The sequence below is a fragment of the Barbatula barbatula genome, assembly GCF_947034865.1.
Source record: "Barbatula barbatula genome assembly, chromosome: 3".
In the NCBI taxonomy this organism is placed as follows: Eukaryota; Metazoa; Chordata; class Actinopteri; order Cypriniformes; family Nemacheilidae; genus Barbatula; species Barbatula barbatula.
The window spans coordinates 10,127,736-10,153,229 of NC_136764.1; the positions used below are offsets into that span (position 1 = coordinate 10,127,736).

General features: G+C 40.1%; 3 protein-coding genes across 8 annotated transcripts; all 3 read right to left on the reverse strand.

Moving 5' to 3' along the window:
- Positions 1–104: 104 nt before the first annotated feature.
- Positions 105–3,712, reverse strand: LOC306891306 (tripartite motif-containing protein 16-like protein). Its single transcript, XM_079451440.1, has 7 exons — positions 3,391–3,712; positions 2,647–3,241; positions 2,268–2,363; positions 1,837–2,070; positions 1,582–1,732; positions 1,410–1,469; positions 105–1,161 (listed from the first exon to the last, which is right to left on the reverse strand). Exons 1-7 carry the CDS (start codon positions 3,438–3,440, stop codon positions 623–625), a joined length of 1,725 nt encoding a protein of 574 aa, XP_079307566.1. The 5' UTR covers positions 3,441–3,712; the 3' UTR covers positions 105–622.
- A 1,566-nt stretch (positions 3,713–5,278) lies between these two features.
- epc1b (enhancer of polycomb homolog 1 b) lies at positions 5,279–19,468 on the reverse strand. 4 transcript variants are annotated; one of them, XM_079451424.1, is made up of 15 exons: positions 19,066–19,433; positions 18,093–18,188; positions 12,698–12,857; positions 12,443–12,588; positions 10,048–10,254; positions 9,802–9,950; positions 9,464–9,608; positions 9,087–9,245; positions 8,917–9,006; positions 8,670–8,818; positions 8,204–8,559; positions 7,735–7,850; positions 7,153–7,285; positions 6,709–7,048; positions 5,327–6,534 (listed from the first exon to the last, which is right to left on the reverse strand). In XM_079451424.1, exons 2-15 carry the CDS (start codon positions 18,165–18,167, stop codon positions 6,462–6,464), a joined length of 2,298 nt encoding a protein of 765 aa, XP_079307550.1. In that variant the 5' UTR covers positions 18,168–18,188; positions 19,066–19,433; the 3' UTR covers positions 5,327–6,461. The 4 variants fall into 4 exon arrangements, with proteins under 4 accessions (XP_079307549.1, XP_079307551.1, XP_079307550.1 ...); XM_079451422.1 differs by lacking the exon at positions 19,066–19,433 and adding an exon at positions 18,336–18,551; XM_079451423.1 differs by lacking the exons at positions 18,093–18,188; positions 19,066–19,433 and adding an exon at positions 14,686–15,140 and having other exon boundaries at positions 5,279–6,534.
- Positions 19,469–20,745: 1,277 nt separating this feature from the next.
- Positions 20,746–24,826, reverse strand: LOC306891317 (integrin beta-1-like). Of its 3 annotated transcripts, XM_079451457.1 has the most exons (11): positions 24,654–24,826; positions 24,433–24,499; positions 23,859–23,938; positions 23,564–23,741; positions 23,220–23,284; positions 22,781–22,906; positions 22,433–22,635; positions 22,113–22,351; positions 21,998–22,024; positions 21,802–21,901; positions 20,746–21,694 (listed from the first exon to the last, which is right to left on the reverse strand). In XM_079451457.1, exons 2-10 carry the CDS (start codon positions 24,497–24,499, stop codon positions 21,813–21,815), a joined length of 1,074 nt encoding a protein of 357 aa, XP_079307583.1. In that variant the 5' UTR covers positions 24,654–24,826; the 3' UTR covers positions 20,746–21,694; positions 21,802–21,812. The 3 variants fall into 3 exon arrangements, with proteins under 3 accessions (XP_079307583.1, XP_079307581.1, XP_079307582.1); XM_079451455.1 differs by having other exon boundaries at positions 21,802–22,024; XM_079451456.1 differs by having other exon boundaries at positions 20,768–21,673; positions 21,802–22,024.
- Positions 24,827–25,494: the final 668 nt, after the last annotated feature.

Genomic DNA, 25,494 nt, shown 5'->3' on the forward strand with positions numbered 1-25,494 from the left:
GGCACATAGCAGAATGACATTTTTAGGATTTATTTAAGGATTAACCGAATGGCTAATATACAGTAGGCCTACATGCTTTTGCCACCTTTAACAAATGAACTTTTAATATGTAAAACAAGGGAAGTTTATTATGTGAAATATCATTATGTAAGAGTCTGCACAATGCCTACTGCAAAATAACATTAACAGAAACATATTAAGTCAATTCCAGATTAATAATAAATTGACAAAACAATGTGGGCAAACAATTTCGTTGTGTAAGATGTCATCCAGTAAACATTTACATTTAGTCATTTAGCAGACGCTTTTATGCTGCAGTAAAAAGATTTATAGGATCATTCATAAACAAAAATAAAAAATGAGACACTTGACAACACCACTCCTTTTTACTCGATTGGTTCTATTGGAACATTTTTCTGCTTTTATTAAAGTAAACCGTTTTCTGAATTTCTTTACTGCGGCTATATATTATTATTCGAGGAAAATTATCATCAGCTGTAGGTAATGTATAACTGTGATGTCACTATTTACAGAATACTGTACATGATGAGTGACGGAATGAAAATATTATTTGTGGCAATAAAGACCCATATTTAGTTCTCTCGGAAATAAAATGATACAATTATTCATTTATAAGATCACACAGTTTGACTGTTTCAAACACTCTAAACCCAGGGTAGAGAGGTTGAGTGAATATGGTGTGGACTCTGTGGATGAGGGTCATTGTGTCAGAGACGCTGTAGAAGGACAGAGTTCCTGCACTGTGATCCACATACACTCCTATTTTTGAGGAGCTGGAGACAGCGAGGAGTTCAGTCTCTTTGTTATTGTGCCAAAATGAATATTTGGAGTAACTGGTTGGAAAGCAGAACAAACCCCAAGACTGATCATTATATCCAAATGTACACTTATTACGCCGTCCGACCCTGCTGATGCTCTTATAAGACACAGATATACTCACACCTGGCCCACTCCACTCAACCTCCCAGTAACAGCGTCCACTCACACTCTCTCTACACAACACCTGAGCTGTACCATTAAATCTGTCTGGATGATCGGGATACAGCTGATCTGTGTGAGCTTTAGTAATCATTCTGTTCCCATCAGACAGATGGAGGTATTTAAACACTGTGTTTGAATCCAATGTGAACTGATGGAAATCTGATGGAGACAAAACACACAGTCATTTGCTTCTGAATTATAATAAATAGCTTTTCACACAAAATAAAATACACCTGGATAGTACTTTTACCATTTTACTAAACATTTGATTTCAGTGTTGACTGTAATTGACATCATGAGCTGTCAAAATTGTCTGTGGTGCAAGTTGTGCTATTTTTATAATTACTGATAAGACTAAAACTATTTATATTTAGTTTGTTCACTAATGTCTTCCCGAAATAACTTACGTTGTAGGAAGTCCTCCCTCGTCTTAGGTTCAGGGGTGAGAACAAGCTTAGTGTATTTTACTATGGAAAAAATCTTCAGATTAATGTTAAAATCTAGAAATTTCGACGGCATATTTGTTTCATAATAATTTTCATGTATTTCTGAAAAAAAATTAATGCATCAGTGTTGCACCTCCAGCAGACATCTTTTCTATCTCCTCTTTGCAGAATTCCTCTAGTTTCTCTCTTAGATGTGAGACAGATTTGACTACATCTTCAAAAGAACTGACAGCGATGCTAAATGAGTCTGTAGATCCAGGAGGAACAGAGAGGGACGGGAAACCCTACACAGACACAAAAAACGAAACATTTTTTTGAAAAACACAATCTCTGTAAAACATGCTCTTCTCATTCTAAACACCACTGTGCTGTTTTTCAGATCTGTTACCTGGAGGAAATGAATGTGATCATCTGTGTGTGAAAGCTGCTCCAGCTCAGTGTCTCTCCTCCTCAGATCATCAATCTCCTGCTCCAGACGCTTCAAGAGTCCTTCAGCTCGACTCGCTGCAGCCTTTTCCTGATCTCTGATCAGCTTTATCACCTCAGAGCGACTTCTCTCAATCGAGCTGATCAGTTCAGTAAAGATCCTCTCACTGTCCTCCACTGCTGCCTGTGCAGAGCGCTGTTAGAACACACAGAGAGGGAGAGCGTTGGAATAGGCCTATTCATTCAGATCTTACTGTTTCCTCACACAGTCTGTTACAGTGGACTTCAGTAAGACTGTAAAGTTCTCCAGCACTGGGATCCTTACTGGAAGACAGTCCTACCTGATTGTGAAACAGCTTTTCCAACAGTCAGCAGTTGATCTTCAAAACTCACCTTATGAGTCTCCATAGCCTCCTTCAACTGCTGTTGCTCCTTCTGTCTATCTTTTACTCTCTGGCACAACTGGTGTAGCATCTCCTCTAGCTGCCTCTGTTGAGAAAGTCAACAATGTGTTTTAATTGTGTTAGTTAGTTGTATTTTTTAGCTATAGTGTCTTAAATAAAAAAATAAACTGCAGTTTGATATTAACAGGAATGCACAATAAAAAAAGATGATTTTTGTAAAATCTTAAAAACTGAGTTATCGCATTTAGGAACCAAACTCTTCAAATATATAAATAAAATAAAAGGTCAGACACTTGAATATTGTCAAAATATTGTAGAACCTGTTTATTGATTACCTACACATGAGTGTTTGCTATGAACTGACTTACCTGCTTCTCCATCCTCTCTGTTGCAGCTGATACAGTATCATGGTTTTTGTGTTCATCCACCATACACAGAATACAAATACACTTCTGTTCACTACGACAGTAAATCTCTAAAAGTTTCTCATGATGAGGGCAGATCATCTGCTGAAGTCGTCCTGTGGCATCTATGAGCTTGTGCTTCTTGCCTTTGAATAAATTCTCATGTTGTTCAAGATGAGTTTGACAGTAAGAGCTGAGACACACCAGACAGGACTTGACAGCTTTGTGTTTTCTCTCAGTACAGACGTCACACTCCACATCTCCAGCTCCAGCATAACAGTGATCAGGACGAGCAGCTTGTAGTTGAGTCTTCTTCAGCTGCTCCACCACTTCAGCCAGCATGGTGTTTTTACCTAAAACAGGTCTTGGAGTGAAGGTCTGTCTGCACTGAGGGCAGCTGTAGACTCTCTTCTGATCATCCTGATTCCAGCAGTCTGTGATACAGCTCATACAGTAACTGTGTCCACAGGGAATGGCCACAGGATCCTTCAGTAGATCCAAACAGATTGAACAGCTGAACTGATCCTGAGCCAATGAAATGCTGACCTCTGCCATTTTACTGTTTATACACAAGGACACATACAGCAACTCAACAATAGCCTAGCCTTCAAAAACCAGTAAGAGTTAAGCATTAAACAAGCAGAAAGACGTAAAGCAGCTCAATCCCACACCCAGACTGAACAGAAAGTATTTATGAGTTTCACTTACACTGAAGGGAGGAGTGGCAACTGACGTAAAAAGGAATTGTTTACACTCATACAGACAGGAAAATCAACCTAATGTCTTTCCTTTAGCTTAGTAGTGAAACTTGGCATTGCAGTGTTATAGGTTTATGCTAGTTTAGTGAATAAAGCCTCTGTTATACAAACATTAGGGTTTGATCTGTGAATACAATTACAGTGTCTCAGAAAGAGAAGCAATCCTATGGCAAACTCAGATATTGGTCAAGGCATAAAAACCTTGACATTGTTTAATACACAACCCATTTCCTAATGGATGTATGACAGTTTCAAAAGATGTACACTCACCTAAAGGATTATTAGGAACACCTGTTCAATTTCTCATTAATGCAAATATCTAATCAACCAATCACCTAGCAGTTGCTTCAATGCATTTAGGGGTGTGGTCCTGGTCAAGACAATCTCCTGAAGTCCAAACTGAAAGTCAGAAGGGGAAAGAAAGTTGATTTAAGCAATTTTGAGAGTTGCATGGTTGTTGGTACCAGACGGGCCGGTCTGAGTATTTCACAATCGGCTCAGTTACTGGGATTTTCACGCACAACCATTTCTAGGGTTTACAAAGAATGGTGTGAAAAGGGAAGAAGATCCAGTATGCGGCAGTCCTGTGGGCGAAAATGCCTTGTTGGGCCGACTGATTCAAGCTGATAGAAGAGCAACTTTGACTGAAATATCCACTCGTTACAACCGAGGTAAGCAGCAAAGCATTTGTGAAGCCACAACATGCGCTACCTTGAGGCTGATGGGCTACAACAGCAGAAGACCTCACCGGGTACCACTCATCTCCACTACAAATACGAAAAAGAGGCTATAATTTGCACAAGCTCACCAAAAATGGACAGTTGAAGACTGGAAAAATGTTGCCTGGTCTGATGAGTCCTTCGTGCCATTTGGGCATAGTTTAAATGCCATAGCATACCTGAGCATTATTTTTGACCATGTCCATCCCTTTATGACCACCGTGTACCCATCCTCTGATGGCTACTTCCAGCAGGATAATGCACCATGTCACAAAGCTCGAATAATTTCAAATTGGTTTCTTGAACATGACAATGAGTTCACTGTAGTAAAATGGCCCCCACAGTCACCACATCTCAATCCAATAGAGCATCTTTGTGATGTGGTTGAACAGGGGCTTCGTGCCCTGGATGTGCATCCCACAAATCTCCATCAACTGCAAGATGTTGGCCTATATTGATAGGATAGCCTTTCTAAAGAATGCTTTCAGGACCTTGTTGAATCAATGCCACATCGAATTAAGGCAGTTCTGAAGGCGAAAGGGGGTCAAACACAGTATTAGTATGGTGTTCCCAATAATGCTTTAGGTGAGTGTATATAAGAGGTAAACACATGCGCCTCAACCACACACAATGTGCCTTCCAAAATATGTTCTGGTTACAAAATAAATGCAATTTGTGATATTAAAGAAATGAAAACAAACTCAAGATTCTACACATTCAACTATTATTTTCCCTGGGGCTGAAAACTTGAGGTAAAAGTGGATCTATGTGTGTGTTTGTGTAAATTCAGACATTGCCAACAAACGTATTGTGCTGCCATCCCAAAAGGAAAACGTACCTTCCCTGGATCTTTTCCATGTCAGTGGAATGATTTGCATGTTGCTTCAAGAGTCATCTGTAGGAATCGGCTAAAAACGCATCTCTTCCGCCAACAACCAACTCATTAATACAGACTTCTATTTCCTCTTTATCCTGAGAAAAGGGCACTTTGTGTTGGTCTAATCGCTTCCATCAAATACCTCATTTGTAAGTCGCTTTGGATAGAAGCATCTGCTAAATTACTAAATGTAAATATAAGATATATCAGTTCACAGTGTACAGTTATAAATAAAACTATATGGGTGGAAAAATAAGTGTTCACAAAAATATAAGTAATGACTCTTTCTCGGAATTGTGCTGATCAAACACTTAATGCCCTGGGTTTATTAAACATTTTGTCATATACGTTTTTTTATCATTCTTCCAGGTGGGACTTTAAAAAACACCTCAAAGATAGATGATGCCATTGGAACGGGCATTCAGATTGTGGTACATACAAACAACTACGAATAGCCTTGTGAGGTACCATCCTCTTCACAGAAGAGAGCTCACGCTGGCCCCACAGGAATGGTGCCACCATAAAGTCTTGAAGGAAACAAAATGTCCCTTTTTGTTCGTTTTCCTTAATTTCATATAAAGTGGAATGATGATGATAAAGAAACCGTAGTCCTCTCCCTCATGAACTTCTGTTACACACAACAGACCTGCTTCTTAGCACAGGGACATACAATCAGTCATCAAAAACAGAGGTAATAAAAACAAACACCAAAAGGACTCCAACAAGGATCGAAGCCCCTAAATGAGAAAGGGGCTTCCCAAAAAAAAAAAAAATTCAAAAGCAGCATTGATTAAAAAAATTAAATAGTGCTTGAGTGGAGTGGGAGCAGCCACGTATGAGGAGACAAACAGAGAAAGAGAGAGAAACCCCTGCTGCTTTTTTCCAACAAGAGATGTTCACATAAAACAGCTTTAACTACACACGCAGACACATACACACTGCACATAAATCCAGGTGGTTACAGTGTATTTAAAAAATCTGTAAACACCTCACAATAAATAGATAAAACCGCAGGTTTTTCACCATGCATGTGACACATACATTCAGATAGACAGTCGCACAAACACCTTCTAACATTCACAATCAGACATACACGTACAAACGGCCCACACACTACGAAAATCGCAGTTTTTTTCTGATTTTTTCCCAAGTGCAAAACATCACAAATGAACAATTTCTGTATTCAAGTAATGTTATATACAAGGGGTGTATTACAAATATGTATGTACATAGAATTATTTCCATATTTCATAATTTACAGACCTTGATATTAACAGTAACAAAAAACTAAAACTGGAAACAAAGAGATGAGAATTGCAATTAAGTCCCAACGGCTGCCATGGAAACAGCGTCACTATGATGCATAGCACCTAAAGGAGACGCCTCGATTGAGGGATGGTTTGCGTGATTGGTCGAGGGGCGGGGCTACGTAACCTCCATAGCAACTGTGTTGTCTGTCAGGCTGTTTAACGGAGTTTTCTCTTTATCGTGATTTTCCCTGCGAGGAAGAAAATAAGGTCAATTAAATAAAATCTTTCGCTTGTTTGTAAAGTTGCTAAAGACACAAAGTAAACAGTTATGCAAAAAACCTACAACAGATGGTTGTAGAAAAAAGACATGAGAATGACATCATCATCACCTAGACTATTTTGTAACATCAAGCTAATCTCACCTGGGCCCTATGTCAAGGGTCGTCGACCCCGTGGTGACTTTTGGGATAGGCCTGTTGGCATTGCTGGCGAGTTTCAGGGCAGACGCTGGAACAGTGAGCTGACGCTGCAACTGGCGTACGTTCAAGGTGCCAGCCGAGGGCACGCTCACTCTCACAGCTCCGCCCATCAGCGCCTGGGCAGGGGCGGGTCCGGCCGTGGTAACGTGATGATTGGCCGAGGTGGTTCCGTTGTTAGTGGTGTTGGCAGCTGCGGGGAAGGAGGATGAGGTGGAGGTAGGGCCAGAAGACAGATGGATGGAGGACACTGCAGAGCTTGTGTGGTGTAAGCCCTTGTAGATGCCTATAGAATAAGTAACGACATTAAAATAAAGAAAGCCTACCCAACACAAAACCTGAAAACTGAAATACAAATTAAAAGTTTCATTCTTAATTTGCAAGACAAACCTGAGGCTGAGACGACTCCATTAACACTAACTCCCTCTTCTTTGCTCTTGAGCGCCACAAGCTGGTCAGGAGTCACAAGGGCAGAGGCAGCAAATTGAGCACTGGCAGCATCTATCGTCTTTGATACCAAACTCTGAGGGGCACAAAAAAATTACATTTTAAAACCAATTAAACAGTTAACAGCAGTTTTAAAATAAATGGTATAAAATTGTTGCTACATCTTAAGTGTCAAGTTAAGTTTATGTGTAACAAGTTATGTTTAAACAGAATTAAAAGGACAATATTCTTTAAAAAAAAGATGTCATGTATTTTAGACATAAACAGCAAACACTGAATTACATGGTTTAATTATTAATTTTTCTGTAGACACAGCTCATACCTTAGAAATGGTATCACAGAAACCTGTGGTTTTGAAACCTTAACTCTTCTAAACCTCGGTATACCTTGAAACCGGTATTCGGCCCATGTCTTGTGACCCTCTAAATCACCTCTGAGCTCCCGGGTGATGTAAACATGTCAGAGCTTACTGTAATGCTGTACAAGTAAAGGTGGACTAATGAAGTTTTTGTGTAGAGGACTCACTTGTGGGTTAATGGGAGTGCTGGCAGTTTGCTGTTGAAGCTGGACCTGTTCAAGCTGTTGTTTCTGCATGAGAGCGAGGTGCTCTTGGTGCTGCTGGTACTGTTCGGCGGTGAAAGCTACAAGACAGCACACACACAGAAAGTCAGCAACAACATTAACTACTATAGTACCTTGGTGTTTACGCCTGATTATCTAGAATCAGTGCCTAGTTCATCTTCATCAGTGTAATTTATTTTAATACAGAATTTCCTTTTTTGCTTCCAATTTAACCTCCCAAGGATAATTTTATACCTAATTATTGCCCATTTAACCTAATAGTAAAATATGAAGCGTCCAGCTATGTGGGTTTATTTTATCATACAAATGGAAGCATACAGTTCAGCATTTTGTGGTTGTGGTGTGCGTAAATCAAACAATGCATGTAGGATTAACACAAAGTGTTGCATTAGCAGTACGACACTTGACTCACCAGGTGTGTGCTGTGGGGCAGGTCGGATGGAAGAAGCTGGGCCTCCCCGTGTCCGAAGCGTGCTGATTGGGCGGATGAGGCAGCCACGGCGGGGTCTTCGTGCAGACCAGTGCTCAGGATTGTCTGGGTCGTCTGGCGCCCGAGGCTTGAAATGCCTCCACCGACAGGCTTTGATGTTGAGCAGGAGTTGCGAGAGGTTGGATTGAGATGAGGAGGGGGTGGAGGTATCAGTGCTGGTATGTGAGGTATCCTTGCTGTGCTGCTGGGTGGGAGACTGCGAATATAGCACGGGGGAATCCGGGTCCAGCCCGTGATAGACATCGTCCCAATCCGAGTGGGTCCGGTCTAACAAAACCCTACATGAGCAAATGAGAAATTATTCAATGCAGATGAGTCATTAAAAAAAATGCAACAACCACCACCAGTAAAACGATAACATTTCTACATGGACAGTGGCTTAAATCACCTGCCCCCTCTGCCAACGCGTCGTCGTGCCAACCCCAAGCATCGCCTTGGCACTGTGAGTGTGGTGAGAGAATAGCGATACCGCACATCTCCTAACCCGCCCTCACTAGGACCACACCAGGGCCAATCCCCAGCAGGTCCCGATCGAAGCTAAGAGAAAGATACTCACTTTGTCAATAACAAAACCTATACTGCAGCATTGAACTTAACAAGTATTTCTGCTCTGTTTATTATGAATCACAACTCACAGCTTGATATTGACAACCAGTTCTCCGCCGAAATCCAAAAACGCCATCTGGGTCATTCTCCTCCTCGACCTCTGAAGAACCAGAGAAGATCTGAGGGAGTGAGAAAGAGGGTGTTAAAGTATCATATGGACTCATGTCCTGCCGTTTATCTAAAGTATGTGTACAAGTACCTGAGAGAAGGGTTCATCGTCCGAGCTGGGAAAGTCATACTGATTGAGGTCTTTAGTGTTAAAGATTGCCGGGCCCAAGTTGGCAGAGCCTGCCAATGGCAATGGCTTGGCTTTCTTTTCATACTTCCTCTTTTGGCGTACCACCTCTGGTTTATCAACCTAGTTACAAAGAGTGACACATCAAAAACAAATATACGCAGGCAAACACAACATCTAGGACAATTATTAGCTTGAATCATATTTCAAGCAAGTATAGCATGCAGATGTCAGGGACCAACATTTTTCGATACACTCGTGTTGCTTTATGAACCATACAAAAGTAATTGAGTGAAGGGGAGCCGTCTTCACCATACATAAACAGAAATGTCTGTGTGTACCTTGCACTTGTAGTCCCGGTCGTGTTCTGTGTGTCTGTACTGGCTGCTGTTTGTGATTGGAATGAGAGGGATGACGGGCTTCTCCAGAGCTCTCTGGGCCAGAACCTCTGCCATCACCTCACCTCCGAAATCGGCCATGTTATTCCTAAGTACACACAGACACATCAGTCACTTAGACATAAATACTACATCTGCACTTAACAGCCCAATATACATTCAGACCCTCCAACCAACGAAATTCAATGACTTATCTACTAATTTTCTTTTAAGAAATGACACACTCAAAACTTCCAGGACAACTAAAACTTTACAACTGGCTAAAATTGTGATATTTGTACCTCTTCTCCACTATCTCCAACGTGAGGTGCAGAAGCTCTCTCTTGCTCTTCTCCCGCCTCTTGATCATCTCCAGGATGGTGACGGCTCGGCTAAGGTTCCTACGCAGCTTCAGCATCTTCTCGTAAGAAGCTTCATCATTCTTACGGTTCTGCATGGGAGACAGTGAGAACGTGAGAAAAAGTATCTACAAACCTTTGCCCTTTAATAAAAGATGCATAGGAGATGATCTTGAGTCACCCTCTTACCTTCCTGGTTTGCATCTTCTCTGTCCTGCGTCTGAAGGCCACATAAGAGTCATTGGTGCTGGAGCCGTCCCGCCTCTCCTGTTTGACAACTGGGATCACACAGCCACTCTGACATGCTTTTCTCTTCTTGCTCCAGTACTCATACACCTCCTTTATCAGTTCATCATCCTCCTTTAACAAGAGTTTGGCCTCCTGCAGAGAAACCGGCTGAAAGAGAGAACGAGAGATGTAATCAACAGAAAAAAAAAAGATTTATTATGAAGATGCATACACTTGAAATATTTGAAAACAAAAAACATATCATCCATCTGTGAGACTGAACATTTTGGGACTGACACCAGGTGAAGCCTTCCACAAAATATCTCGAAATGACAATATTAGATAAAGTAACACTATCTGGGTCTTGACAGAAATCCACTAGAACCTTGACATGAAATAATGCTTTAGAACTTTAGAAAAATACGAGATGTTTAGCTGAAGCAAACTGAGCAAGAACCAGCATCCTGTTTTTTAAACCGGGCATCAAATGACCTACTCCAAAGGCACCATTTAATTCTCATGAGCAAGTCTGCACAAATGTGTGTAAATATCGACAAGAGATGAGGGTAAAGTGCTCTAAACAAGCATAGCCGCATACAATTATACAATGGTTCTCAGACCAGTGCCTTAACCATGCCCTGGAGTACAACGCAGCACATCTAACACCTAAATTCTCAACAGTTTATCAGTACAAAAACCATCTGTAATCAGTACAACAGACCTAAACTGGAAACACACTGGAAACTAGGGATGCCCGTCCCAAGATTTTTGTAGTCGACTACTAGTCGTTCATTTAGGCCATTAGTCAACTATTCGCACGTTTATGATATTCATTTAAATTTACATGGGGAATGGGGACATCGGATGATGCTTTAAGCTTAATGGATGAAAAAGATGTTTTATGTGAAAAATAATTTCTATAAATAATGTGCAAAACACATTTTCTTTGGAAAAGAACTGTAGTCCTATTTTAATAGGAGTGTTCCCCATCCAAAAACGAGACTATGGCGGCTGGCCATAATGTGGCAGAGCAAACGGATAGCATTACCACATGGTGTTAGCATCATTATGTTCAGCTTCCATATTATTTCCAGCTAAAACAGAAGTCTGCATATTAGGAAATTTGAGAAACACCATCTCTGTCGTTTAACATGAGCAGCGCGTCTACACAACAGAGCTGTACGCATCACCCGCACCCATGACATTAATAATGATGATCTTCCACCACTACATCCTCTATTTTCTGTATTTAGCGTCAAAAGCACTATTTAACCATTTCCACATCGCTCCGATCATGTTTCAAGTTAGAGCCCTGCACTGGCCTTAAATTTAAGCCCTGGCCCGAGACACTCAGGCCCATGTCCGACTGAAACCTGACATGTTTGTTATTTCCCGCTGCCATGCACAATCCAGGTCGTCATTGACAAGTTTACACAAACAACGCAAGCGCATTACAGCTTTAGTCGCTGTGAAGAATTTATTAAGCCCGAAAATGAACGATTTGATATACGAGATGTTTAAAACAAAACTTGGAGCAGAAGAGTGCAGGAAACTTCATTTATCTGTTGATACTTACGAACGACAGGCGAATGCTCTTGTTAAGTTTTATATGACGTTCTATTTACGGTGTGGTGTGAACATGAGGAAAAGTTTCCTTAATTTACAATAAAATCATTGAGTCTGGAGCCATGTTAATGGTTGCTTGAAGATTTATATTCAGGTATTTGACAGACTCTTCATCCAAGGTGATACACTGCAGTCAACCTACAACCTTTGCTAGGGCCATTTGATTTCCACGATGCGGAAAATGTGGATGGAATTGCAGAATTCAGGCAATAAATGGCATGGAATCTTGCCAATTTAAAATGTCTTAATCAGAAAATAGCACTGAACAGCTAATAAAATTCAATTCGTGCTAAAAACACAGCAGTGATTCAAATGCGGTTTAAATATGTAATCTTCCTGTTCTGTGAGTCTCTGAATGAATGATTCGAGCGGTGCCCTGTACTGCACGAATAACACTTCTGTTTACAGCATCTCACTAAGTACTCCATCAACTCCAGTAAAGCCAGTGTCAAACATGCACTAAAAATCTAAATAAAAGTCTGATTAACTTTAACTACGACACTCACTTGAATAAACTATCAAATATATTTTGCCCAGTTTACACAATGCTCTTCCGACTAGCCTGCAGGAACACACAAGGTTCTGCAATAAATCTCTTTTTAGAAAGTCTTATTATCCTTTCGGTGTAAAAAACATAGATTGACCAGATTCTCCGTGGCATCAAAGAATTCATCTTTTTTTATTTCTTCACCTTCATAAAAATGAACTATTTTAATCCAGCCTCTAGTACCTGCTGTCCACTGCCTTTCTCCAGCCGGTCGATCATCTCCTCAAACTGCAGGGCACCCACATCCATCTTCTTCTTCAGTTTATTTACAAATGCATCATCCTCAGAGTCCAGATCATAATCCGGCTGCTCCGTGTCGAGGCTGAACGCTTTAAAAAGAAAATAGAGTGTCAAAATACTGCAAGGACCAAAGCAAGGAACATACAACACTACAGGCTGCAAATATCTACATAGTAGTCTGGGTGAATGGTGACTCACGCTGTATGTGAATGAGCTGTTTGGGCATTTTGAAGTCCCCTGGGTAGAGAGAGTCATAGTAGGCGATGTCGCTCTCGGCCTCTGGGACAGGAATCACCATGTTGTCCCTCTTCTCCCCATACACCTGCTGGGCAGAGATGGCCCGCTGGAGATGGTGCTCCTAAACGCACACACAGTAAATAAAAAGAATTTGCATTTAATAAAGTAAATATATAGAGAACAGTATACTAAATAAGTCATGAATATTTTAGTTGCAAGATTCTTTGTTTATTCTAAATATACCCTAGCATTGGTTTTTATTTAGCATGGATGTACGAGCTGCTGCAGAAAGAAGGTGATAGACATTTGCAAATAGGGCTGAGAAACTTCACATCGCATCACATCATCAGACACGTAATACCCGTCTAAAATCTTACCTCAAAACTAACATATTGAAAACAAGATGTTCAACACAGACCAATGCTTTGAATCTCGCTTCTCCACTTAAACGCATCACAAACACACAAGTGTGGCAAGAAAACATTACCACCACGCAGGGAAACTAAAGCCCGGCAGAACTAGATCTGTCAGACGCAAACGTTAGCATGCCAGCAAAACAATCACACGTGTCCCAAACCACAACATCCCAACCACAATTCAGAAACGGACCTCTCGCTCAACCTTTCTCACAAGCACACAGGGGAGAGCAAGTGAAGACCTCGTCATTTTGTCTCACCTGTACGGATACGTTTATAGACTGATATCGCATGTTTGATAAACTTCATGCAAGCTAACCATTGTGAAATGAAGGGTTTGTTCCCTTCTTTTGGTAAAGTGTCAGCTACCATCATTACATTCACTGTGTCAACATCACGCATTCTTCCCGTGCATGACAACTGCATTGAGACCGGAAAAAAAATCATCACATGATAATCATCATCAAATAAAACAGCTTACAGCTTCACCTTTTTTGCTTTCTCTCACAGAACAGCACATCAAAGGCTACATTTATCTTTGTGGCCCTACTAGAAATATTTATGCCTTAATGTGTTTACTCCCCTGACATATTTGCATTCGAGCCATCCGTGTTGTGGAGAACCATTCATTTACTGCCAGAGATATGCAGATCACTAGATTTATTCTAGTGCATTTATGAACATACGCAAAATTAGTACAATGTTGTTTACATAAAGACAACTGAATAATTAGCTTACACCAAAATACAATATTCAAATCTAATGGACCAATTAGTTCGACACTGAGGACATACCATAAAACAACTATGTAATGTTTGCTAGAGATACGTTAGATGGGACTGTTTTACAAATGTGATGTTGTGATAAAACAAGGCCTTGATTTAATGTATACCAGCATAGACATACCCAGACAGTCCTTCATCGGTCACATGCAACACAATCACAACATTTCTGTAAATTATTCTTATAATTTAATAGGTATACATGTTAATAATACACATGCCATTCAAGATACTTTCCCCATCTTGACAACCACCTTTACTAAAAGTTACTGACTGAATTTTTGCACTGACATTGTGGACCGTTGAGGCATGAGACAATTCTACACCAGTATGCGGTGCTGGAGGCCTATGGTGGTTTTGATGGTGTTAATTGGCGATTGCCGAGTGGGAGGGCGGAGACCCCTGTGGCCTTTGCGGGGTATTGCACCTTCGCGCAGTCGTCAGAAAAACCATCAAAATGGCGGGTTGGACAGTGATCACGTGACTCCTTTGTACTCCGTAAACCGTCTATCTGTTAAAATACTGCATAGAAATCACAACCGAGAGTGTATTCGCGTAGTAAAAATTCCAACGTTTGAGCACAAGACGCCAAACCTCGTCTGATTCGTACGGTATCGACACATTTGAGGCGTTTCTGTATTAGAAACGGCGGCCATTTTGTGTACACTGGCGCAGAGAAACAAGGGACGCGCCTCTTGCAATAAAACATATTTATTTTTCTATATACATGGCTCTGAGCAATAAAACGTACCGATTCCTCCTCTTTCTCCATCCCCGTTGGCATCTGTGGCACTGCCCGGTTAATAGACGCATATTCGTGCAGGTCGGGCAGGTCCTCGCAGCGGAAGACGGGTAGAGGCTTGGAAGCGTCCAGCGCCCGCGCCCGAAACGACAGTTTACTCATTTTATTCTCTATAATTTCAGATGCAGCATATATCTATGCGTTCCCCTAATGTTCCCTATTAGTCCGATTAAAGTTCTCATGGATAATGCCGGTTCGGTGTCCAGCAGTGCACGGGTCGGTCGGTGGAGGTGGCGGGGCGAGCGGAGGCGCCAGGCCGGGTCTCGGTCGCTCTCTCTCGGTGTGTGTTTCCAGCTCGCTCCGGTCCCTGATTCCAGGCTCAGTGCGCCATGGCCAACATGGCGGACATTAAAAACACTCTTTAACGGTACGCTCGTACTGGGCGGCCCAACCCCCCGATCCCAGATCAGCCATTCCCACACGGGCTTACGACGCGTGCGTGCGGTGAGAGAGGGGAGGGCGTAAAAGTCACGCAAAACCTTTTTGCACAGCACGCCGCACTTCAAAAACAACGTTTTCTCTTGTCAGTGTGCATAAACAAACAATGCATTTATATTTATATACATATTTTTTTTCAACTAAACAAAAATCCTACAAAAATTCAAAATGAAACAAACTATTTGAATTATTTGCTGTCTGTTGTTTTTAAACAATCACATGGTGAAAGCATGAGTAGAAGTATATGCAGTGTAGCAGGGGCCATTCTAGGTATTCAATACTGGGGGAGCTCAGCCTCCAATGAGGATATATATATATATATATATATATAAAATTAGGGATGCAATTATCAGTCATATCGGTATCGGCTGATAAGTGGTTATTTTAATGTTATCACCCGATAATATAATGTAGGCCGATTTATAATAGGTGATAAATAATCCTCTGGTTAAACTTCAGCTGCACACTGCTCACAGTTAAAATACTGTACAGTCCTGACTTTCTGTCGTGATCATTCACTTACTGCTATAAATGTGTAAATTATAGTAACAAAAGCATCTTGTTTGAATCAGACTGTTGTCTGAATGCTTTCTGTCTTGAGACCTGTTAGACCCTTGAAAATCTGTAATTTGTTTGTGGAATAAAAAATATACCAGAAAAGTTTGATCTTTAGGGGAAAAAAAGAGAACTAACCTTGTTTACCGCAGTCAATGTTTTCATATAAAAGCTGTGGTCCACTTTTTGCCTTTTGTTTCAGTCTCAAGAAATGTTATATTAATATTTAGATATGGTATATAGTCCAAAATTTACATATCGTTGCATCCCTAAAATATATATATAATACATAGCAACTATCTTAGCACCACATACTGTCAACATGTAGCTGGTTGATTTTAACCTCTAATTCTTTTCTGTCTTCATGAAAAAAAAAAGATTTGTACTAACCTCACTATTCTTAGCTTTGTATACTGTGCTAGGCTTTAATGGACTAGTTTTGATACACTTATGCTTTTTGTTGCCTATGTTCTTATAATTGCTTAAATTGTTTCCTCATCTGCAAGTCGCTTTGGATGAAAGCATCTGCTAAATGACTAAATGTATACATTACTTAATAATTAAGAAAGAATATGCAGAATAATAAAGAAAGAATATGCAGAATAAAGACAAGTTATTGTTATTAAAGTTGATATTACATTAATCGATCAATCTGCAACATTTATAATTCAAATTGACAACAACAGCCACAAATCCAAATAATAAATGTCACAATCAACTGCTGAATCCTTATTTAGTAGAAGCAATAACTTGATATGATGATTCCCTGCCGTTCATTCTGATTTGCACGAGCGCTGTCACTCTGCGTGTTCATCCATTACATTCACAATGTGTTTGAAATTAATAATAAAAATACTGAATTGTCTGCAAAAACAAAGGTAGGTACACTTTTGTGTTCTTCGGAACTCAGAACAATGAATGACAAAGCAGCCGAACCAGGCTGAACTACAGTTACTGTCTCTGCCAGTCGTCCCTCCGGGGCTCCCAAAACTACCGTCAGCTCTCTATAACTAAGTGCAGAAAAATAAAACAGCAAATCATCATGAATGACACATTTCTGTGCGCTACAATATCATCTTGATGATCGTTTTCTAAAGTATGCCGTCATTGGTGTGAAGTGCTTTCCTTTTGCTGGAGGTAACGTAACCAACTGGTTAACAGTGTGAAGAGGGGTGAACGCAGACATTACTTTTTACAGTGGATGGGAAAGTGTCTTGTATCTCTCCCGCATCATATAATGTAAGCTGCTTTTATTTTAAAATGAAAACAAAAATGACAGGAGCCTTTTAACTTCAATTGTGGTTATCTGATACCGAATAGACATGCTGTGCATGATTCTGTCACCTGTCTCATGTCAAGATTATACCTTTAAAGTGAAACAAATGCGTGACGACAACTATTTTACATTTATTTCTGCTGTATCTATTTTCTGCTGTTGATTCAGTTCATTAACAGGGAAATATTACAATGCTAATGTTAAAGTTTTCATTTTTAAACTATATTCTTAATAATATTCAGATGTACAGCCAGCGGCCTTAAATATAATTGAGACAATTGCTTAGCCTGCTCACTAAAGGTAACATTTCCTTAACAAATGCAGTACAACAACAATTATATTTTGCCTCAAAATCATACAATGTAAATCATTCTTCACGACTTCTCCAAAACATACAGTTTTAATAGACTCCCACAGAGACTGTTCTAGTCAATTTATTTTAGCGAGTAAATGGTAGTTACATAATACACATTTAAGAGCTTACCGTTACCGTTGTAATTTTAACCAGCTGAATAACTGAACCAATCCACCTGACTTTATCACCAAAACAGGTACGTAATGCAGTCAAAGACGTCAAGCGACATGTGACTTCCCATTTTGAGTAAACGCAGGTGAAGATGTCAAATCCTCCTATAAAGGACATTTCATTGCGAGCTTTGCCTTAATGATGCAGAACATCTCAAACACTATCCCCACGGGCAGCAAAGAGGCAACTGCCTCAATGTGATAATGAGACGCCCACAAGATCACATTTCACTGCAAGAACATTTACCGTTCCTCTTCCGGCTGCTGGGCAGATCTTTATACTTTGTCTTTTATAGAAATGCATTTACATTATAATTAACGAACACATTTACTAACAAATAGTATCAGTGAGAGTGTGCAAATAGCATGATGTCACCATCTATGGAGATCTAACCTAGTTTTCATACCTATTATCTGCTGACTGACAATCTGATCATACGAGTTCGGATTAGGCAGACACGGTCATATCTAGAACAAAACACCCAAAAGCCTCTCAGTTTTTTGCTGAAATCATGGACCTGCCTGATCACAATCCGTGCTAGTGTAACAACAAATGTCTTACCTCAAATCCTGGGAGACATCTGCAGCCCACTGGGTACCCCCGAGCCCTCCAGGAGGGTAAGAATCCATCCGGCATTGTCCACCTTTCTATGATCCACTGTCACACATTCACAAACACCACCATTGACCATGACCAATTAAGTCTTGACCTCAAGTCTTAAAGATGAAGGATGTCTTAATATGTCCAGGCATCACCTATCCACCCATACAACGGCAACAGCCAGATTATGACATCAATACGCACCTTTCCTCTAACAACAGCTGGGTCAATCAATATAACACATTGCCGCCTGTTGTCTTGTAATGCCTTTGTCACGTTTGAGAAGAACAGCGACAATAGCGCCACCATCTCCAACCAATGAACAATAACGCATTTTTAGTAGCTTCACAAGCGCGCGAATGAAGTGAACCCGTACGTTTGCAATTACGTAACTTCAATCCCATTCCTACAAAATGAACAGAGCTTTTAAACCCGTCGTTCAGTGTGAACTTCGCCAACTGGGAGGAGGTATAAAAGTCAACACTCGACCGCTTCCCTTCAGCCAACAAAGCGAAAAAAACCTTTGATAAGACAAAGCCATAATCGCGGCATCCTTATGTAGAGACTGACACGTAGGCTGGCGTTCACGTAAACGCAGTTAACACGAGCAGCGGAGGATGCGGCCATCCGCAGTCAATCCCTTTCTGCAGATATTTAACCTGCGCGAAAAGTCCACCTTCGGCTTTGTTTTAACCCCCAACCACGTCAGACGCAATCGCAGAAAATCGACGCGTTGTCGAAGTGCGCCCTTTTCAAACCAGACCTCAATTCTGAAGCTATTCTGAGATGTTTTCCGCGCTGACATAACGATGCTAGGAATATGCTGACGCTCGTCTGCCAAGTTCACTGTTGGACTCGCTCACACAGCGACCCGTTTTTATACAATTGGCGTTATTCCATCAATCCACGTTACAAAAAGACAGCAGACACTTACCAGCTACAGGGTCACAAATCTCATGCGACCAGTCCCGATTTGGCCACATTTTACGTTTCGTCCGTAAACACACGGCGTAACTGTGTTACGCATCAAGGTGGTGTTTGGCAAACAAACGGCACGGTCGTAAGACATGCTGCCTCTCTTTCTCCTTTTCCTTCGATTCCCGTTCGACCAAAGGATCCCTCCCGTTAAACAAAGTCCACGCACCATGTTAACGCGTGCGACAGGGCGATGAAAAAGTTATTTGCGGCAGATTAAGGCGCTAAGCAAAACCCCGGGGAGAGTCCGAGACTGCCACAGGGTTAATAACTTTGCGATGGCAGCGAGACGCCGTCTGATTGGTCGGTGAGTGTCACCAATCACCTGTGGGAAGCTCCAGGCATATGATCTGTGGCAGCATAAAGAAGACAGAGGCGCTGTGGCCTCTTTGTAATAGCAGCTAAATACATTTTTATGACTAAGTTATAATAAACATTGTTATTTTACAGTAGGATATAAGAATGCATTTACTTAACACAACATTGTTTAATTTCCCTTATAGAAAGTTTTGTGAAATAAAGCTTTATAACAGACATCTGCGAGACAGTCACTGAAAAAGGGGGTCTTAATTGAATTAAAACATATGAAATTTGATAATATAAGACGGAAATGTGAAAAGATATTAAATCAATAAAAAACTAGATAATAACTGACTACTCAATGAGTGTAATATGTGTGATCTTCTCTGGGGAGAACTGGCGGGTTGGGGGGTGGTCATGATCTAAACAGATCTGTTCTTACCGGGTTAGACAGGGGAAACAGTGCTAGATGCGAAATACAGTGCATTTAGGATGGCAAAATAAATAGACTTCTCGACTTCTGAATAATAAGAAAACACTTTCTCTATCCTTTGTCGAAGTCAAAATTGTGTCAAAATCAGACTGTGAGATCATCAAAAACCCTGAGCAAAACACAAGCTAAAATAATACATTAAATACCCATTGGGTTTGATATTGTTTTGTGTCACTGCTTGATGATGAAGTAGTGTTGTATTATCATTTGATAATCAAGTTAAAATGGCATCATCACCAAACCAGTTGTTGATGGTCACACAATAAAACAACTGGTTCGGAGATGCCCCAATCTTATCTTGGTATCTTTCTTTGCACTTCTAGAGTTGACTGTTATTGTTACAGTGTGATAGATAATGACAGGCCAAACTGGCAACAAAATTAAATGAATTGCTGTTAATACTTTAGAGACACCATATTCTTCATTCAGGTTTCAGGGTGACTAATATCAAATGAGCATACTTTCACGGTGCCAGTGGGCCGCATATGGTTGCAATAGAGGTTATGGTAATGTATTATAATGTTATGCCATACAGGACTGGGGGCACTGAGCATGCATTAACTGCGCCAGTGAGGCCATAACAGCCTTGGCCAATGGGTTGGTGGGGAATTCAACTGTGCTGAAATGGTGGCATTGTAACATTTAGTCCTATTAAGCGAATCTGAAATATGGATGTTCAGTGTTGGCTCATAAACTAATCATAGTTATTTTAGTCACATTCATTCAACGTGTCAGGTGACAGACAGGCCCATTGGAATGTGTCCCATGTTCCATATACAGTAATTCCAGGGCCTCAGTATGATCTTATCATTTTTGAGATAACACAAAACTTCTCTGAATCTTCTTAAATATAATTCTTAAAAGAGATCATGAATAGCAATTTTATTTTCTCAGGTTAAAACATCAATTAAAGAAAAAGTGAGTATAATTCAGTTTCAGTTGATCACCAGGATAAATATGCCAAATCACAACATAATGTTCTAAAGACATTAGACCTTTTTAACCATTACACCAAGATTTCTAAAATGACACCAAAAATAAAGCTAAAATCCCAATGACCATCCCAGCATGCATTATCCCTAATAATATATAGGCTCAGTAAACTTTCAGTGATCTGAACTTGGAGAGAGGAAGAGACAGAGGTCAACACCACAACACTGTTGTTTCAAGTTTTCACTGTTAGAGTGATACTTCACCCAAAAATGAAAATTCTGTCATCCTGTCCAAATCTGTATACATTTCTTTGTTCTGATGAATGAAAAATGTTTATAACCAAACCGATTTTGCCCCCCATTTACTCCCATAGTAGTAAATTATTTTGTTATTTTGTTTGTTCTGCTGAACACAAAAGAAGATTTCTTTGAAGAATGTAGAACAGCAAACAATTCTGGGGAACTTTTGGCTACCATTGTATTTTTCAATTTGTCAATGGGGGGCAAAATCTTTCCCTCTTTTTATCAGAACAAAGAAATTAATACAGATTTGAAACAACTCAAATATGAGTAAATGATGAAAGAATTTTCATTTTTGGGTAAAGTATCACTTAAAGCCAGCATAGAACTGAATACATTTAGCTCCTAATTTTTCGGTTTCTGCCACATGAACCTTATCATTGCCATCATTGTTTAAAGCATAGATGAAAAAAAAAACAGTGGTCATTAGCATCTCTCTCTTTGCAATGCGTCATATAAGGATGATCAAGAGGCTGTGGAAGATCTTTCTTCTTCGCCATCTTCATGCCGAAGTCTCCGCAGTCCGTCTCACATGTGTCTTTCTTGTCACCACAAACACATAACTTTGAGCATAATGGGAATACAAATTATTCAGTTATATAGTTGTCTTTAAAATTCATAATCTAGTAGTTTAAATGGGCATCTAGTTAGATTCATTAGGTTAACTCACTTGTGTTCAGTTCAAACTCCAGTGCAGGTCGGGCAGATTTCACAGGTTGGACCCCCAAACCTTGAGTCAGTACATCTGCACACTCCACAGTCACAGACACCTCGACCGTTACATATTTGTTTATTACTAGCCATACAGGTCGAGGTGTCCAGAGAGCAGTCACATGCACTGCCTACGTAGTTAGCATCACAGACACATTTCTGACACTCGCACTGACCATGACCTGAAAAAGAAACAGATACGAAAGCATGTGTAAAGTGATCCAAGTTCTCTTCACGGTTACTCTTCTCAACACAAAATGATGGTCATACCTCCACAGAGCATGTTGTTGGAGCGGTCGCAGCTGAAGTTGTCGCACTCACAGAACTTGCCGCTGTATCTCTCCTCTGGATTTTCTCTTCGTCTACACTCGCACGTCCCACAGATGCATTCTCCATTATTACTGCAGATGTCCTTCTGGTAACCCATGCGGCAGTATGCATCCAGATCTTCGGTCTGGACCTCATCTTGGCTGCACTCGCATAACCTGCCTAATCGGCCTTCATTACACCTGATATGAAAGTGAAAATGCTAAATTCAACAGGCTAACTTAGAAGTTTTTCATATGAGAGAGAGTAAGAGTTTTTCAGACCTGCATACTCCACACTCCAAAGTTCCATTGCCGTCTGTACATGCTGTACTGTTTGGGATTTTATCTTTGTGGCACTCACATTCGCAAATAAAGTTGAGGATGATCTCCACCTCCTCAGTGTATCCCAACGGTTTGATCTTTATCGTCTCAGAGGTGCCATTAGATGGACAACCGTTAGCCATGATTTCTACTTCAAACTTCACCTACACATGGGTTATGTGAATGGAAATCATTGTCAAGGCATACAGCGAATAAAAAAGGTATTCTGTCTGGTCATGCGTGCTGAGTTTACGCTGCCATGCTACTTTTTGCACTAAAAGGTTTTTCACATCTATGGTACTGTCTCACCTCTTCCCCAATGGAGATGCTGGAGCACTTGCGGCCATTTTCTCCTTTTTCGCTCACTCCATTCTTGCAGTGAGAAACAAAGGAAATGGACACACCTTCAGGCAATCGGCTGTTTTCCAGAATGACCTCAGAGGACAGAGACAGAGAAACAGATTTCACTTTCACAGTGAAAACATATTAGTGAACATTTTTCTAATTCCAAACAATTGTCCATTTCGAAATGTGATGTTATGATACACAACCGAGCAGTTACAGGTAACATTGTCACAAATGAGCTTTTTTGATTCCAGAATTTTCTGTGTGGACCCCACTGTGTTTGTGTTTTCAACATATTCTGTTAAACTTTATTTACTGAACAGTATTTATAAACTCTAAACAGCTCTAGATTTGACCACAGTTAACCATAACTTCACAGACAGACTCCTGACCTCAAACTCACATCAGGTTGTACATTGAGGTTATCTTCAGCCCTCTTCAATGTCAGCATAAACTGCTGTGCTTCACCTGGAGGATCACAAACAAACAGAGAATCAATTTAAAGAAAAATTCATTTAAGAATTTTAGAGCACTTGGTTTCTTTTTGTAGACAAACCCTACATTAACTGTTCTTCCACTAAACAAGTCCTGTCAATGGCATACGTTTGTTTTGAATCTCATAATGTTGAGTAAATTGGACATTTTTGGTTGAACTTTGCTTATCTTGATTCAGATCTCAGAACAAACCTCGATACGTCCATACATTTTTTAAACAGGCAGGGGTGATGTACAGACGGCGTCTGGTACCTGATCTGAGATTAAGGGTGACCTTCTGTGGCTGAATCTGAGTGATCTCATCTTTACAGTTCGTGACGGGTTTGTTCTTATCGATGGTGATTGTTCCTCGAGGGTTTTCAATGCCGAGTGCAGTGCAACCAGCTTTTTCCAAAGAATCTTGGTGATTACAGCCGGGAGGTTTGAAATCCTGTGAAGATGCAAGCAGAGACTTGTTAAAGAAAAGACTGGGATCATCTTTGGGAGTTTTGGGAATTTAAGAGGGTGATTAAGATTCTGGACAAACTACGCAGCCAAAGTAACTCACAGGATCTTTACACCACACACACTGTGGCCCGATCTGAATACATTGTCCACACGTTTTGGCAGAAAGGCATTCATTGCTGTCTGAGCACAAAACACATCCAACAAAATTAGAAGGCAAAACATTTAATGCAGTTTTGTTACTTCACTTATAGGAAGATGTTTTTGACTGCATAACCTTTTTTCGAGTATCCATATTTCTGAAATAAAAAACCCTGTCAATAAGACCTTAGCATATGCAGTTGCATTAGGAATTTAAATGTATCAGTGGTCACTAACATTTCTCACAAAAATATTGCTGTTAACCTATACAACCTCATTCATAGAAATGCATTATATTTCATCAAAAATCATAATTGCATTAACTATAAGTGTAAAGTAAACAACAAAGAAAACCTTCACGGAAGCAAATCTTGAATTAAGCAGTTTTTCTGTTGCGAAACTTATAATCACCACAAGACAAACCAGATTTATGATTACAATAAATCTAAAAGTCACTTAATATCCCCTAAGGGACTAGAAGTACTGTAGCAACATGTAGGCTGTAGCTTTGTTGTTGAGAGAATGATCTTTCTTACCTGTGTTTGCTCTGCTTTGAGCGACCAATCCCAGTAGAGCTGATATGAAAATCACCCTCATATTCATCTAAATGCGTGAAAATGTTATGAAATGTTTGATTTCAATTTCATTTGGTTTAACCAAGATAACCACAACATTTCTTCATATGCTTAAACAAGATGCCACAAAATTTTGCAACCCTTAATAAAAAATAAAGTTTGTATAAGTGATATTTACTTACCTTAACAGATCCAAAGCCTATTTTTATTTCAAAAGCTTACTAAAGTAAATGTTAATATCATCCACTTCTCCAAATTTCTTGAATTAAACGCAACTCTTAGCAGATTAAACCAATAGCACTGAGCCAAATGCGCGAGCAGGTCTTTATACAGAAGGTCTCACTCTCACTGCGTCTCAGACGAGGAAGTACAAAGTTAAAGTATGTTGGGTGTTAACTGGGGCTCCTCCTTGAGAACAGATGCACAAAATAAATTGAACAAATACATTTCTTAAAGTTGGAATGTTTTTTTTCATGGGAATATATATCAAATAATATATATATTAAATATTCATGTAGCTCAGTGGTAAGAGCACGGCGCTAACAATGCCAACGTCATGGGTTTGATCCCAGGTCTTGTAAATACTGAGAAACAAATATAGTATAATGCAACGTAAGTCGCTTTGGATAAAAGCGTCTGCCAGAAATGTAATTTATACATTTCTTTGTCTGGTTGAACAAAGAGAAAGATAATTAGACGAATGCTTATAACCAAACAGTTCTTGGACCCCATTTAGTAGAAAAAATGACAATGGTTGTCAAAAGTGCCCGTAAACTGTTTGCTTACATCCTTCAAAATATTTTCTTTTGTGTTCAACAGAATAAAACATTATCAAGAATTTTTCCCTCCTATGTCAGTCAATGGGGTCCAAGAATTATTTGGCTATAAGCATTCTTCCAAATATATTTTTCGGTGTTAATCATAACAAAGAGATTTATACAGATTTGAAAAAAACAACTTGACGGTGTAAATGACGACAGAATTTATTTTGGGGTGACCTGTCCCTTTAAATCATGCATGTTT

What these genes read in the sequence shown, in the direction of transcription:
- LOC306891306 (XM_079451440.1), bottom strand. Translation starts at nt 3,440, where the DNA reads ATGAGTGTAAACAATTCCTTTTTACGTCAGTTGCCACTCCTCCCTTCA. An exon ending in ATCACATTCATTTCCTCCAG is followed by an intron (nt 1,733 to 1,836) that starts GTAACAGATCTG and finishes GTGTCTGTGTAG; the next exon opens with GGTTTCCCGTCCCTCTCTGT. An exon ending in AGAAAAGATGTCTGCTGGAG is followed by an intron (nt 1,470 to 1,581) that starts GTGCAACACTGA and finishes TTTTTTCCATAG; the next exon opens with TAAAATACACTAAGCTTGTT.
- epc1b (XM_079451422.1), bottom strand. Translation starts at nt 18,440, where the DNA reads ATGGTGGCGCTATTGTCGCTGTTCTTCTCAAACGTGACAAAGGCATTA. An exon ending in ACAGCTCATTCACATACAGC is followed by an intron (nt 12,589 to 12,697) that starts GTGAGTCACCAT and finishes TTCTTTTTAAAG; the next exon opens with CGTTCAGCCTCGACACGGAG. An exon ending in TTGGAGATAGTGGAGAAGAG is followed by an intron (nt 9,609 to 9,801) that starts GTACAAATATCA and finishes GTGTGTACTTAG; the next exon opens with GAATAACATGGCCGATTTCG.
- LOC306891317 (XM_079451455.1), bottom strand. Translation starts at nt 24,499, where the DNA reads ATGAATATGAGGGTGATTTTCATATCAGCTCTACTGGGATTGGTCGCT. An exon ending in CACCCTTAATCTCAGATCAG is followed by an intron (nt 23,285 to 23,563) that starts GTACCAGACGCC and finishes GTGATCCTCCAG; the next exon opens with GTGAAGCACAGCAGTTTATG. An exon ending in GCATCTCCATTGGGGAAGAG is followed by an intron (nt 22,636 to 22,780) that starts GTGAGACAGTAC and finishes ACCCATGTGTAG; the next exon opens with GTGAAGTTTGAAGTAGAAAT.